Source organism: Lygodium microphyllum, chromosome 6, assembly GCF_053477565.2.
Source record: "Lygodium microphyllum isolate KBCC chromosome 6, Lygodium_microphyllum_v1.1.10, whole genome shotgun sequence".
In the NCBI taxonomy this organism is placed as follows: Eukaryota; Viridiplantae; Streptophyta; class Polypodiopsida; order Schizaeales; family Lygodiaceae; genus Lygodium; species Lygodium microphyllum.
In genome coordinates this window covers 134,665,447-134,682,353 of record NC_141140.1, presented here as the reverse complement: position 1 = coordinate 134,682,353, position 16,907 = coordinate 134,665,447, and the positions used below count along the sequence as shown (strand labels likewise).

General features: G+C 40.7%; 1 protein-coding gene across 1 annotated transcript; it reads right to left on the bottom strand.

Annotated features, from left to right (window-relative positions):
* Positions 1 to 12,051: 12,051 nt before the first annotated feature.
* On the bottom strand, positions 12,052 to 14,559 carry LOC148035165 (uncharacterized). The gene has a single exon (XM_087680131.1). The coding sequence runs from the start codon at positions 14,252 to 14,254 to the stop codon at positions 13,010 to 13,012; it is 1,245 nt and encodes a 414-aa protein (XP_087536257.1). The 5' UTR covers positions 14,255 to 14,559; the 3' UTR covers positions 12,052 to 13,009.
* Positions 14,560 to 16,907: the final 2,348 nt, after the last annotated feature.

Genomic DNA, 16,907 nt, shown 5'->3' with positions numbered 1-16,907 from the left:
TGCTTTGATTGCATGCTAAAGTGCATTGATCCCTCTATACCTTCATTTCCCTCACTACCTAGCTAAAGAGCCCTATTCATCAAGGTGATAGAAACTCTCTCCATCTTCTTATCCTTTACAATCTATGTTTCATCTAGCTTGATAACAAAAATGGCAACTCCATTTGCTATTATATGCTCTAGCATATAAAACCTAATCATAGCACTCTACAATGTCCTTAGGTCAAAGAATATATTGTTACAATCGGTGTACTTTAGCCCTTTATTCTTTCTAAGATAGCTATATATGATGTGAAAGGGCTCACTCAATACTTCCAAGACTCTGGTTGATGTTGTGTCTTATTTGTTGAATTGAGGATGGATTTGGAAGCAAAGACCCCTATACCCTTTTCTTTTTCAATGTCTCCTGCATAACTTGGACAAGTTGAGTGTAGCATTTTCTACTAATCTCCACTTTGTCTAGGGTGCTTTGGATATCCTCTTTGTCCATGCAAGACCTTTGCAAGAACTTTTCAACACATTGTTCATTAGCCTTCCTAAACCTCTTCTCAACCAACCAGCTTTGGGAGAAATGATGTGTTGTTGTAGGCTTGGGATGCCTTCTTCACATTCCTTGTTACTTTGTGTAGATGGAGAATGGCCCTATTGTTGTTGTAGGCTTGAGATACATATGAGCATGGACTCATAATGCATTCATAGAATGAGCACTTGCTTTGGATTAAAGCTTTTGATACAGAATAGAAAAATACAACTAGTTTGGCAAGAGTGACGAACTATGACCATATTGCTATTAGTATTTCCTACAACCACCTCCATTTCTAGGCTTGAGTGTCTCAATATTCTTTAAACTCCTCTACCTTTCATGCAACCCAATCATCATTTCCTTTCATTTGGGTTTTGAGGCTCCTTATTTTTCCTTGGCTCTCCTCTAATTGTTTTCTCATTGTATCTATTTCCTGGTGTAACCATTGGTTCTTCAACTTTAAAATGCTTGAATGGCCTACTAGATTCTGAGTATAAGCGCAAAGCCCTTGATGACCATCTCCAACAAATCTCATCAATGAGGAACATAATGAGATTGGAGGGATACTCCTTGTTGTAGGATCCACAGGATACAACTTGCCATCATCTATAAATCGATGTTCTTTCTACCCTTTGATCTCATTACTTCCAACACGCTCACTATGTGACTAGACACCTTGTTTCTTTTGCAAATACGTGTATACTCTTCATCCAAATCAACATGGAGGTGGTATGGATGTTTACAGTTATCCATGCTTGCAATCTAGTTACCAAGAGGTGATCCAAGCTTGCAATGGAAGTGGTTTATAGTCCCCTAAAATGAAAATTTCAAAACAAAGAGGGAATATTTTGAGTCATTGTCTTCTAAAGGGAAGTTTCTAAGTAGCGGCTAGGCATTAAAGGTGACAATGCATGTGACACCTTCGAGGTTTGTCATCGTCAATGAATGATAGACAACAAAAGTACCAAGATACAAAGGAACATTCCCCGATATTGCAATTTTTTTTTCTATTAATGTTTTTATAAAGAATGTTTTTTCCAATAATTGCTTTTATAAATTTCAAATATATATATATATATATATGTCCTTAATTTCTTCCACTGTCAAAAAGTGGCCTCAAATCTCCCCTAATGCTGAGGATGAAATCAAACCATATTCCACTGACAAGATGTTTTTCATCGGGTGATACTTACCCCTGTTCATAGACTTGAGTATTGATTGATCTTAAATTGATATCAACAGGCAAGGCCTCAACAAGTCTATATGGTTCACAAACATTATCATATCATTCAAATATCCTTCCCAAATCTTAAATCTCTACAGGAATTCCATCCACGCCATGTGATTTTGTAAATCAATCAAACATCCCTCACAAATCTCTATAGGGATCCCATCCATGCCTTTCGACTTTCTAGCTGTTTATCAAAAGTTAAGCACACTTAGCTTTCCCTTTAATAGAATGCCCTCCAATAAGAATGCCTAATCCAAAGATATGATGTTGTGTTAGAGAAAACATTGATCTTTTCTTCATAATAGTAGACATAATCCAAAACTTCCGTCCAACCATTAAGTTCCTTCAAAATATCTTCATCATTTTTAAAGATATTTCCTTGAAGAAGAGTATCTTTGATCATAGTTATTGACACTCCCTAAATGGTTTCATACTCAAAGAATTAAAGAAGAAGGGAGTAAATGAATCAATCACGATCTTTTGACTTTCCTTCAATAATTGGACCATTGAGCCTTTAATTTTCTCAATTCTTCAGGTTCAACAATGTCTTCAACTCGAAAAATATTAAGAGAAAAAAGAAGAAACTATCTCATGTGAGGGAAAATCTTAAGAGTAAAAGGAAGAAACTTTTTACATGAGACACATCCATATAGTCTCATTGAATCTACAAAACTATTATGGAAATCAAATATCAAGGTATATGACAAGCTCTCTAGTATTGGGCTTTAGTACTTACTCATCCTCCTACCCATGCCTTCATTCCTACAACATGCATCCCAAAGGGTGGTGACCTATCATTTTCAAAATATTTTCGCTCATGCCAAAAAGACAGTTTAAGAGTCCAAAGTATTCTTGCCAATGTCCATTGGTTCCCTTTTTCTACAAAGTTAGTTTAAGAGTCCAAAGTATTCTTGCCAATGTCCATTGGTTCCCTTTTTCTACAAAGTTGCTAGCAACATATATTGAGATAACTCTAATGTATTTGCTTCCCAAAAGATTTTGAACAATAGTGCTTCCATCACAAGCCTTCCACCATAATTGTGGCTTTATTGCTTCTTTGACAAGGAGCAAAGAGCCTCTCTTACTTTCTTCCAATCATCAACAAATAGCATATATCATGGAGCTTCAGCTAGAGGTAAATGTAATTCCTCTCACATAATCTCTCTTGGAGCTCAATTGTCTAGCTTTGTCGTCTTCAAGTTTGAAAGCTAGACATGCTTCCTCCTCTCAATACACAATCCCCTAGCATTTTGAGATATAACAATATATCTTAGGAGATACTTTGTATGCATCATTAAATGACATTGGCATCTCAAAAAATTTCCTGATCACCATCAAGTGTTAGAAAAATGATTTTTTTCAACAAGCAACACACAATCCAAAATTATTTGACACTTGATCGTAATCTACTCCTACATCAAAAATTATAAATATTATTTGGTAGACGAGATTGTCCTTACCTTTATAAAAAGGATAATAATAAGCCATAATACCCTTATCTTTATATCTAAAATTACAATGGTCATGCAACCTAGATTCTCTATTAGTTCTTATAAAGGAGATAATTATTTGATTCACCAAGTAATAAGAGTTAATCCACCTAACAAACAAATGCTCATTTGACATGTTAAAAAATATTAGTTGATCTACCAATAAAATGGTAGCAATGTGAATAGTTTGATTGACCAATGATGGTGGAATAGTTAATATTTTGAGACATGAAGTATAAAACTTCATGCCATTAATAAGGGAATGGATAGTCATTTGATCCATTAAAAACAAAAGGACATTCATCAACAATATGTAGCAATATTTTGATCTGTGAATGGTAACAGAGTACACAACCCTTTTCTTTAGTAAATACAAGGGTTAGCCCTCTAGATAGAATATATGACCTTTGACACATCTCTTTTTTAAGGAAAAGTTGATCAACTAATAGTAAAGCAGCAATGTATATAATTTGGTCGACTCAAAAGAGGAAACATGATTTTGTTTAAACTCCAACTTGAAATTTGGTGTGCTTTATTTATGAAACAATGTCTTGAGAGAGAAACAATTCATGACACCGCCCATTGGACAAAAAATGCACTCGAAGAAGAGAGAAAATAACAAATGGCATACAAACATAGTTGCACAATATGCATGCCATGTGATGACCCGATTGGCCTTATGGGGACTTATAACAATAAGAAAACTTAGGATCAAATAATAATGATGAGAAAACCAAGTCAAGTATCGCACCAAAATTTAGGAAAATGGAATCTCAAACATCACTCAAATAAGCATTTTGAGAGCTTTCTGAAACACTTTGCCAATTCCAAAAGTTAATTAATATTGATGCTTGGTCAAAATATAAGATTATGTTAAACAGTATAGTGTGTCATAAATTGTTGATCAATATAAATATTATAGTTGATGAGTGACAAGATATCCAAAACCTTGATATGATATAGTAATTCTATAGTTCCGTATCTCTACTCAAGATATCTTGGTCTATATAACATAAAGGATATATGCCAACATCACATTGAATACAATGTGTAGCATTTGTATTTTTAGAACCAAAATCTTATACATAAACAAACTATCAAACTCTTTCTTACCCTTTGCCTTGGTGTGCAACAATCCTTGATAATGTGACCTTTATGCTTGTAGTAAAGATTGAAAAGTTGCTCCTTATTATCACCTTGGTCATTACTATAGTAATAAATATCATAGCTCCATTATTCAAGATAATGAAAGCCAAGAAGATAAAAAAGATAATACAAAATCCTAGAATCAACTAAGGTTAGGTGTGTACAAGCCCAAGGGAAGAAATATCTTAAGGAGGGAAAGCACCCACATGGCCCTAGTGTGTTCACAAGTTGGTACCATAGTATACATTATGACGGTATGGAATGCCCAAGTCAAAATTGGTTTAAGAACAATGTATCACAAAGACTAATGAGATTTTATGAGAGTCATTTGCAAATTCAGTAATGCTTGCAAGTGGGACTAGTGGATGAAGAAAATGAGGTCTACTTAAAGTGGAAAAAGTGCCAACTTGGGGGGAAATTTGCAAGTTGCTAGCTTATTGACACCTAAAATTATTGTACTCAAGTATTGAATCATATTGTTGAGCATAAAGGATGAATTACAATCAATGAACCAAGAGGCCCATTTTCAACCCATTTTGGCCTTAATCTAAGTGTATAATCGAAAATCAAATATCTATGATGTACCTATCACCTCCTAAATCAATTTTTGAATACTAAAGACTAACCTATTGTTGATACTTTAAAGCCTAAAACCAACATGTTTTTTTAAAATAATGCATTGGTAGAATGAAAAAAAAGGGGTATATACAAAGCCTATAGTTAGGCTAGTTTCATGACAGCAATCCTACATCCTTGACAAGGCTCTATAGAATACTCCAAAGACCTTATTTGGCAGCCTTTGAGTGCTACCAAGACTTCTCGCTTGAGCCTAGCCCATTGTACATTAGGGCCTAAAGTTTTCATATTTCTACCATAGACTTTCTCATTTCTCATTCTCCATATCTCCTAGAGAGTCACCGCTCTAGCTACATTCCACATTTTCATCGTCTAGTCATCTTTGTTGCCCCGGTCACCATACATCACCATCTTGATGTCACTTTGTTTGGCAAAGCTTGCTCTCCTAATCCAAGTCTATAGTTGTCTCCAAATTCCCCGTACCTCCTTGCATTCCCAAAAAAGGTGCCTTACTATTTCTTTCTCACGCTTGCACAACCCACTGAGCGACAAGACATCCATGGATTTTCTCTCTCTTGTGGGGAGCTTGTTCATTACAACCTTCCAGAGGAAAAAATTTAGACTCTTGTTGGGCGTGGCCCTCCTTATTCTTAGGACACGGCGACGGACCCAAGTCCTTTTCTTAGAATGCGGGTGCCATTTCTTCCAATACTGTGCAACTTGGAGTATGTGGGTGGGATCCTTCTTGACAAAATCCTTACTGCTCTTGCATTTCCACAGTACCTTACCTGCTAGGCTAGCCATAAACTTAGTAATGTTAGCCTCTAGCACCATCTTGGAGGTAGGCCATACTGCCATACACCTGCCTATTATGCCTTCCACAAAGTCTCTTTCCCTACTGGATAGGGAAAACTTCTCTGTCACATCAGTGATGCTCATGAATTCCATACTACTTGGGTCCCATACATCCTCCCATATGTTCATACCTGTGTTGGCAAGTCACCAGAAAAGCATATCCTTTCTTGGAGGGGTCTGTGTGGAGTGTCGAATGCCTCCTTGAATCTCCAGATCACCTGCTTAAGAGAGGAGTCACCTCTTCGATCTTGTGCCCCTATCCAACTGGCTATACTAAGCACCTCTTGCCATGCCTGTGTTAAACCTTGTGCAACCTGTGACTATGAGATGGTTAGCTTCTTCCCTGCTAATAAGGTGTTAGTCCAGGAGAGGTTAGGGAGCCCCAGGCTCTTTCTTTCATTAAGTGCTAACCAATACTTGATGAGGAGCACCCATGGTTGACTCCCTTCCATCCTCTTGGCAAGATTGAACAGAAGGGATCTTGCTTTAGAGGCTCATCTTGGGATGCCAAGCCCACCTTCAGCTTCTCTAGCTATAATCAAAGGCCAAGTAATTGCTCTCCAGCCATGTTGACCAGCCTCCTTATCCCACAAGGCTGCAAAGAAAATCCTCTCAATTCTCGTCCATGTAGCTCTGCCAAAATGGAGGACCATGGCCTGAAAGGTAATTGTGGGCACCAACATTGTCTTAATCACTAGTAACCTCCCAAGAAAGGAGAGTTGCATTCCTGTCCATGTCTCGACTTTGGCCTTGACCTTTGATTCCATCCAATCCGCCCTTTGTTTCATGGTTAGGCCTACCCCTAAAGGGCAGCCTAAATATCTGAACACTTGCCCATGCTTTATCAGCTTGAAACTCAAGTCCTGTAGCAGCCAGGGGGAGGTTCATTGTAACCAATATACACCAATTCAGTCTTTTTTTGGGTGATATGAGAGCCTGACAGATCTGAAAACTTGTCATTGTAACCAATATACACCAATTTGGCAAATACATTAGCCTAACAAATCTGAAAACTTGTAATATACCTATAGCACTGCATTGATTGACTATAGGTCTACCTTCACCATATTTTAATTATCATCTGCAAAGAATTGTGCAACAAGTTCTTACCACCAAAGATTGGAAGGGCCTTAATTATGCCCTGCTGGACCTTCAGCTCTAGGTTCCTCAGCAGTGGGTCAGTAATGATAGCAAAAAGGAGTGGGGCAATTGGGCATCCCTGTCTGACTAACCTATTGATGTCAAAAGGGGATGATAGTATGCCATTGACCTGTATTACAATAGAGTCATTGGTGAGTAAGGCACCCACCATTTGCAGGAACATCTCCCCAAAGCCCATTACTTTAAGAACCTCCATGACAAAGCACCATTCTATCTTATCATAAGCTTTGTCGTAATCCATATTAGTAAGTACAAAGTCAGACCCTACGGTCAATGCATGATCTATTGACAAGATCAAGTTTAGGATCGCATCATGGATCCTTCGACCTTGAACAAATCCATGTTGTTGTGTATGGAGTATACTCCCGAGTATGAACTCAATCCTAAATGCCACTGCTTTGGCATAGATCTTATAGCCTACTCTCAACATCGTGAGTGGTCTCCAGCTACCCAATTTGGCCCTGTCCAACTAATTTTGGAATGGGATTGATTAAGCCTCGGTTCATGGATGCTAGGAACTTCCCCTCCTTTCTAATCTTGTTCATCAAGTCGCAGAGATCTAAGGAGCACACACTCCACAGTGATTGAATCACTTCCATCGGGATGCCATCTATTCCTTATGACTTCCCTCTAGCCATTTTGTCAACCACATACTTTAGCTCTTCTTCAGAGAAAGGGCGACCCAATATAGCAGCCTCCCCTAAGAGACTAGTCGGCTGTAGGAAAGCTACCAGCTTAGTATCATAGTCGTGCAAGACGTCAACCTCCGAGCCTACAATAGCAGAAAGGTGTTTAGAAAAGGCTTGGGTGATCTCTACACTATCCTTTAAGATCTTCCCATTGCCTTCATCAATCGTGGTGATCAGCTCTCTTTTCCTTTTTATTTTAAAAGTGTTGTAAAGCATGCTACACTAGGTGCATCTCCCACGACATACCACTTGCTCTTCAACTAGATCTTAGCTACCTCTATCTTGTGCTTCTGTAGAGCTTCTAGGAATCCTTCCACCTCCATTAACAAACATTATAGGATTGGGTCATTTGGCTACACATGTAGTGAGCGCAGTATGCATTCCCTAGCATGACTACCACCTTCCCATCTTTCCTGTCTCACTACAGCCTATTTTCTACCATGCTGCTTGTGGCAAGGTCAATTACGCTTCTCATGTTCCGTGCCCACTTTTGTGCATGGCCCTTCGTAACAGAACTATTCTCAACCCATGCAGTCCTGAGCTCCTCAAAAACTAACATGTTGATGCATTACAATCAAGGAACCAAGAGGCCCATTTTCAACCCATTTTGGCCTTGATCTAAGCATACAATCCAAAATCAAATAGCTATGTTGTACCTATCACCTCCTAAATCAATTTTTGAATAATGAAGACTAACCTATTGATGATACTTTAAAGCCTAAAACTAAAACCAAAACACTTTGCAAATGTAGAAACACCAATGGTGTGTAGATTTGAAGATTTGCCGTCACCACAATGTCCATGTAGAAACAAGGTTAAATGTAAAACGAATACCAAGTTTTTCTAAAAAAATTAAATAATGATGAAACCTTGAAGGCTACTAACTTTTAGTTATAAAAATTTCACATGCATCTGGTTTCATTCAAAATCTCTTCAAAAAGTTGCATTGTATTTGCTACCAAAATGTTTTTTATGAACATCATGTTGCTTTTAAGCTCACTATTATTGACACATCTCCTTGTGAATTGTACTACACCACATCAATTGTTCATGAAAAGCTAAGGTTTAGTGTGAAGGGAATTATAGCAATTGAAAAACGTATTTTTATATCTTTTGAGTTAGTTTTTGAAATTAACAAAGATAGGTTCCATTTTATTATAATGTTTGAACCAAGATTTCAAGGCCCTAATATTGATGAGATTGTCCTATCTAGTACATGCTATGTTAATATCTGCCAACCTAACAACCATCATGGTCAATTTGAAGTAATTGCACAAAACTTGAGGTTACTTAGGTCATGATGTTATCCTTTTAAGCTCAAGCATTCTTGGATTACTTTTGATAACCATGATGCAACATGTGATGGTGCCATTGGCCACAAACGAATAGGTAGCCTAAGAAGGAGGTGTATTTAAATAATTTAAGCTTATTTACGTATCTTTTGTTGAATACTTATTTCTTATCAAATACATCAAACCTTTAAGGACTTACATTTAATATATGAAAGGAGTTGGAAAAGAAGTCCAGAAATTTTATTGGCAAGCCCTCTTCTCCTTCTAACTTCTCATGAATACTCCTTGCTTGTAGCTTCTAGTATGCATGACCCGTACATGAATTTTTCCAATGGATCCGTATTTAGTTTCGCCTAATTAGAGTTGTTTCATCCACACCTTACATCCTTGATCTCTCAACAATAAACAACACTGATGTTTGATCATATTGCACAAGTTAACATTGTCTGAATCAAAAGTGGTAAACCGCCACCTGTCTTTGAGAGTCTCAAAGTTTTAGTTATTGCAATATCATGAATGCTCCAATTCTTTGAACTTTCATGAATTTGTCAACTTCCAAAAGACATTAGTACTTGCCAACGTTTCAGAATCAAATATAACTCCTAAGAGCTCCATGCTTATATACAAAATGTAAATAAATTTTGACTTTTTAGAGGAAACTACATATTTGCATGCTAAACGATATTAAATTGACTCTATATCAATGTTTCTTTTAAATACGAGAATTGTGTATATTATATTATCAAGCAATATTCACAGGTCCTCAAGGGGCAACCAACTGATGAAGATAAAATCTTACAACACTTTAAGAAGCATCTTGGCAATAGCCTTGGGGAGGGGCACTTCCTCCCATATTTTTCAAAAAAACTGGGGACTCCATCAGAGCTTGAGCAAGTACTAAAGAAAGGGCACCATAGCCAACTCTGGTTCTACCAAATAGGATTGCATCGTGAACATTCTAGATGCCGTGCAAAACAAAAACCCTCACCACATTCCACTATCTCAGCTCTTCTTCGGTGAAGTGCCTACGATCACCAAGAAACACCTGCGTAGGGCCAAAGAAACAAGCTAGACCGGCTACATGTAATATCTAAGCCCCTTGTGCCCAAGCTCGCTTGGTTTTGGGGCATGCCCGTTATGCATGAAGCACATCTTCCTCATACTTCTTAGAGAAGACACATAATGGGGAGAAATTCTTATGGTTGGAGCTTCCTTTTAGTGGGCAATTTACACATCAATACCCTCCACAAGAAAAGTTTTGAGTGGTCGACGGCATGGCGATCCACATGTTTCATAATGCGGCGTTGCCAAATACCTACTAGCGAGACAATGGCTTCCCTCTCGGGGTGGCCCAAGAGGAAAGCGGGTTATCAATGCAATGGAAGCATCCCGAGTGCGCCACGAGGAAGGCACGCCAGAACAGTCTGCATCTCTTCAGGGATGTTAAACCTTTGCAAAAGCAAGACTGGGCGATGGAACCTGAGCGCTCTTAGGATCCCAGAGGTCGCACACTGCCTGCTTCCCTTTTCCCAACAGGCCAGAGCATGAATAGGATCTGATTCATATGGTTGAAATTATCAATGAAGCGGGAATCATGAACCACCCAGAAGGGAAGCATCACCTCTACTATACCTGGTTTGCCTTTCCATCATGGCTCCCTGAGCGGCACTCACCCGCTAGTTAGCAACCAACCCATCTGCAACTTCTGAGCTTGTCAGTAATGGATAGGGACTCAAGCTTAATGCCACTCATTGGAGCTGCCTCTATCTAGTGTCTCAGGATGATGGCCCAAGGCTACTCTTCAAAGAGACGCCCCAGGAACTTAAAATTCAATCATAGTGCTTTATCCCTCATTATATCCAGTCCCAAGCCGCCAGCTTCTCTGGAATTTGCAACTTGGTCCCAGAGATTGCTTGCTAAGCTGACTGCTATATTGGACCAATTGGCTAGCTTTTGCCTTGAACGAAATTGCTTAAGGAACCAATTGAAACATTGTCTTATGGTCACTGCATTGCCGAGTAACCAAATACTTGCGCAACATCAAATTCTATATCAATCCTCACATCAAGACTTGTTGACGAGGGGTGTCTTTCTAAAACCCTTGACAATAAACTCAACCTTCAATCACCCTTTGGTGACCAACCAAGTGAAGCAACAACATAGACCCTTCTGTATATTTTCCCATAGGTGCTTCATGGCTGCTTGAGGAATTCCATATCAAGGGTAGAGATATGTGCCATTATGACATATCTAAGGCCTTTTATCAATTGCAAAGTTGACTTCATATAGTAGTTTCATTTTTAATCCTCAATCAGAAAATTATTAGAAATTGTACAGATAAACTCAAAACCTTGACAGGTAATGATAAAAGAGTGTTAATTTCTATATAGAGGGCAAAATTGAGATGTCCATGGCATCGTGCAAGTGATTGATCGAGGGGTTAGATTCAAGCTAAGCCAAGGGGTAGGGTACACAAATAGACTCGTCTTTAGCAAGCCCTATATGAACACTTGTAAGTCTAGAGTTGTGTAAACTCAAGGCTAAGAGTTTCGATACAACTCCCCAAGGAACCTCTTATATGACTTTTTAAAAGACATGTAATCATGACTATAACTTTTATACATGAAATTTTAGATTTTGTTAGCTAGTGAATCTATTCTTATAGAACAAAAACCTAGTTAATCTATGCTTGTAGGTCTTGTACAAATGTGGCTGAATATGGTCAGCCTAAGTACTCATCTGGTTAAATTTTCCTTTTTGTGATGGATTGGTGCCCTAGGCTAGTGTCCTTAAAAACTATAAAACTTTGCTCAAAACTCTTATAAGCTCTTAAGCATTATTAATTTAGCTTCAAATTTAATATTTGTATATGAAGACAAAATTGCAAAACCAATAACTCTCCTCACAAAACACCAAAAACAAAATTGCAAGATCATGAAGGCTACCAGTAGTAACTCTTGTTGTTAAACTAAACTTCTCAAACTAAAGGTCTTCCAATCTTTGTGGAAACTATTCATGCTTTCCTTATACTCCTTTTGCAAAGACTGGCATGTCTATGAAAGTTGTAAGTTTATATGGGAAAGATAAAAGAAACAAAATTTGTTCGAGGCATGTTATATTTTGAGGAGAAATTTATTTACAGCCTTTATCAGATTCATTGTTGAGTTTGTACTTATCATATACCCATGCTGAGGTTGTGGTTCTCATCCTCATACTTGATTAGACCTGATCAAGGTTTCTAGAACTAGGCCGAATTCACGCGAAGAATAACGAATCTACATAAACATCCTAATTTTCCAAGGGTGTCTGATGCCTACAAAAGTCCAGTAGGGAGAGAGCCCTGGAGGTTTATCATTCATGAAAGTTGTCTCATTTTACATATCTCCCCACTACAGAACATTAGAAGCATTGCTAATAGTGGGATGTAGCCTAGCTTCCCATAGTTTCCTCATAAATTAATGGCCCATTGTCAAAAGATCTCCAACAATGATCAAAGCCATCAGCAGGCTAAAAGGTTGCCTCAGGTCCACATCCAGCCTTGATATGGTTATCCACTAACAAGACTGGTAAGAAATGTAACTGGCAGGGCTTGCAGCAATCTCAAGGGCAAGGCGAAGATGTACAAGGATTAGGCTAAGAATTGTAAACTAGGAAGGCTAGCAGCAGTCTCAAAGGCTAAAAATGTACAAGCAGTAGGCTAAGAATTGAAACTAAGAAGACTAGCAGCAGTCTCAAATGCTAAGATGTACAAACATTAGGGCGCTGCATCAGGGGGTCAATGCTTGAAGCCATATCGGATCCCCAGTCATGCTATAACCCCCTAGGATTAAGCCAGAGGAAGTTCATAAAAAACCTTCAGCATATGATTCAAAAATTTGCTCTCCCTTAGTCTTTCCTTCCATCATAAGCTGACCCACTGGAATACTATACCTCCATCCAGAACGCAGATTGAGCTCTTCTTACTGTGTGAGCTTGTTACCTTCCCTGACTGGCCACTAAAACAAGCATAGTACTATTTATTGTGGATTAATAGTTTTAAGGGGTTATCTATGCTGCTTCAGGAGCAGGAGGTGGTTCTTTAGGGTGGTCTGGCTGATGTTCTGTGGCAGAGCCAGAGTTAGTGGTCATGCTGGTCGAGTCCTCCACTTTTGTTGTCTCTGCAGATGCATGGATGCTAGAATCTGCATTGTTAATCAAAGCAACATGGTTGACAGCATCATTCTTCTTCTGTTCTGTTGCAGCCAGTTCAGCCACTGAATCGGTGGGTGGTGTCTGCATCTGTGGCTGTGCTTCAGACTGTGGCTGCAAGGTAGCTGGTTCAGATGCAATTGCAGGTGCTGGTCCTGGTGCAGCGTCGGGCACTGGTTCAACACCTGATTTGGATGCAGGTTCTGCTGCAGGTGCAGGTGCAGGCTCAGGTGCTGGTGCATGTGCTGTGCCCTGTGCAAGTCCAGGTGCAGGTATGGAGTCCGGCACTACTGGTGGTTCCTGTTCCTGAGATGGCTGTGCTTCCTTAGCCACATTCTCTGGTGCTTCAATGGCTGCTTTCTCTGGCACCTCATCTACCGGTTTCGACTTTCGTACACCTACAGTATTGAATGAAACTGGGACCGGCACATACTTTGGTGGTGACAACATTCTCACACCATGGCTAACCATCTCCTCCTCAAAGTCCTTCAGCAGGACATCCTGGTACTTCCTCTTCGTAGGCAGGCAATGGCTCATGCCCTCTTCAAGCAGTTGCAAGATACTGCCAGAAATCTTCGATTGCAGCTCACTTACAGCCTCTTCGGAAGTGGTTCCTTCTCCATACGTGCCAATCTCATCACCAGTCGCAGCTATAAAAGACCTCCTCTTGGTCCCTTCGACAATCTCTTCCTTTGTGCCATCGTTGGCATCGACAGATAAAGGATTCCTGACCAAACAGTACTCAACCTCATACACCTTAGCCCAGAACTGCTTCTTGGCATAGTACGCCTTGTTGTACTTCTGAATGACGACGTATGGACTCGCCAGGGGGCGGCGAAGCTCAGATGGACAATTGTTCGTGTTGATTCTCATCTTGGTACCCATGATGCCGGGCAGGACGTCGACATCTGCCTTCTTAGGCAGGGACCCGTCATTCAGGGTTACAGTTTTCTGCTGCGTGGTAGATAGCAATAGGGTTAGGGTTTTCTGCTGGGGGACGCTGGGACCCCCCTCGCCGGGCGCGGTCGATTTGGTGCAAGGCGGCAGCGGAGCATGCGACTCGGCGGACTGCAGAAATCCAGACAGGGCTGAGATGCTCCTCATGGTGGGGGTAGCTGTCGACGAAGGTGCCTTCGGCGCGGGGCCACAGGCAATGCTGATAGGCGGCGCAGCAGGGATGGCGGTGAGGGGAGGGTTTGAAGCCGAGCCTGCGAAGGTAGTCCACTACGCACTGGGGTGCAGGCGGGGGAGGCTCATCCATGGACTGCGAGCCACGCCCTAATAAACCCTAATAAGCTCTTCGTCCTGTCTGTGTGCGCCAGTTCTTCCTGTCCTCTGTCTGACCCTGCAGAAACAACCAGTTCTCTTATGTCTGATGATCCTGCAGAAACAAAAGAAGAACACGATCGATTGGTCAAACGATGCGCCTCTTGAAATAAATGTCGATGTCGCGACTGCTTAAGAGTGCTAATGTAAGTGTTCACTGTAAAGCTTTTATCTTCTATCTTCTATACTTGTATATCTATACCATAGTGTAGAATACACACACATAAACTCCTGGAAAATCCCGTGTGTCAGACCCCCTTTGCTTATAAGGAAGGGTATGCTTACATCAAGAAGCCGAAAGGCTTGGTTACATCAAGAGACCTTGGCAGTTGCCCTGGTTACACTCCACACCTCCTCCCTTTAAAAAAATTAAGTGGGCTCATGTGGAGGATTAGTAAGTGCTTGGGGGGGCAGATAGGGCTTGATGCAAGTAATGTGGGCAGTGGTCGTGGATCTATTGGAGAGGCATTGCAGGCGGTACGTAGTGGGCCGAAGTCGTTGTAGGACTTTGTAGGGTCCGAGCCACTGATGAAGTAAAGACTCACTGAGGCCACGATAGCGCACAAGGTAGTAAAGGTAGACTAGATCACCATCATTGTATTCTCAAAGCTGGCATCCAGTCATTGTTTGTAGGCACGCTCCTAGCGGGTCTGAGCCATGTGGAGGTTGTGGAGTAGTGCTCGACAGAGGAGCAGTTGTTGGTGCTGTAAGTACAGCAGCCAATCCATTGCATCAGCCTTCATGGGTCGCAATTGCAGGGCAGTGAGGTCTGGTGAGAGGTAAGGGTCATGTCCATAAAGAGCATGAAACTGACTTAGGCATGGACTGCAAAAGGGAGGACTTGGTCCCAGTCTTGCTGTAATGGGTCCACAAATGAGGCGATGACCTGCTTCAAGGTTTGATTTAGGCGCTCTATCAGGCCATTGATATATGGATGATAAGGCGATTTGAAGACTTGTTTTATGCCTAAACTTTGAGCAACTATTTGGAGGACCTCGCTACGAAATTGGGGGCCTTGATCAGAGAGGAGCTATTTGGGATAGCCATGATGGAAAATAAGCATGTGGATGAGCATAGCAGCTACTGAAGAAGCGGAGGCGTTAGGTAGGGCCATTGCTTCACACCAACGGGTGAGGTACTTAGTGATGACCAAGATGTAACGATTTCCCGATAGAGATGTGGAGAAAGGTCCCATCAAATCCTAGCCCACCAGTTCGATCAGGGATAACTGCCCACTCTTGTAAGTGGGTGGAGACTGAGTGATGTAGCTCGGGTCAATAGTACTGCCGTAATTTTTCCAGGACCTTGTGGAATCCCAAGTGGCCAAATAGGGGATGATTATGGTAACATTCAAGATAAGGCCTACGTAAGGCTTGGGGCACATAAATGTGAGGGTCTTGACGAGGGGAGACATAGTGGAGGACATGGTTGATGATTATGAATCGGCGTTGCTGTCCTGTGGGTAGAGGGGATTGTATTTGTAGTATGATTTCCTTAATTTCAGGGTCCTGTTGTTGGAAAATAGCCATCTGATTTATCATGATGGGAAGATCAGAGATGGGCGGGGTGAATTGGACTACTTCATGTTCGCGGTCTGTGATAGGCCATTAGCTATGAAGTTTGTGAGCCCCATGCAGTAGGTGATGGTGAACTTGTATGCTTGCAATGACAATGCCCATCTCAAAAGCCGATCAGGAGGATGGCGCTTGTGCAGGAGTGGAATGAGTGGTTGATGGTCAATTTCAACATGCACATGTGTGCCATGCAAATATGGGTGAAATTTATGGAATGCCCAGACAATGGCCAAGAGCTCCTTCACGATGGTAGAGTAATTAGTTTCAGACTTTTTCAAAGCTCTGTTGATGAAGGAGATAGGTTGCTAGCGTGATAAATGATCCTGCTGGAGCAAGACAACACTCGGGCCATGGTTAGAGGCGTTGGTTTGCAGCTTGAAAGGTTTGCTAAAGTCAGGATGTGCCAATGAAGCAACCTCTTTGATTATGTGTTTGAGTTTGTTGAAACTGTGTTGACATGGATCTAACCACTTGTATTGAATTCCTTTTTTGAGGAGTTGTTGAAGGGGATAGGTAATGGCTGTTAGGTTAGGCATGAACCTTAGAGAAAAATTTGCCATCCCAAGGAAGCTTTGCAGGTTTTTAACTAATGTTGGTGGAGGGTATTCTTGGATTGTGACAACCTTGGTAGGATCCATTTGAAGGCCTCCTGCTGATACTATAAAACCTAAGAATTTGAGCTGAGTAGCACCCCACTTACATTTTTTCCATTGCAGCTGTAAGTTGTATGTTTGGACACACTTGAGAACTGCTTGTAAAACCTACAAGTGATGTTCCCATGCGGCTGTGTGAATTAGGATATCGTCGAGGTAGACCAACATGAAACCTTGGGCTATGAGATCCTGGAAAACATGGTT

Excerpts from the sequence above, each read along its gene's own strand:
- LOC148035165 (XM_087680131.1), bottom strand. The coding sequence starts at position 14,254 with ATGAGGAGCATCTCAGCCCTGTCTGGATTTCTGCAGTCCGCCGAGTCG.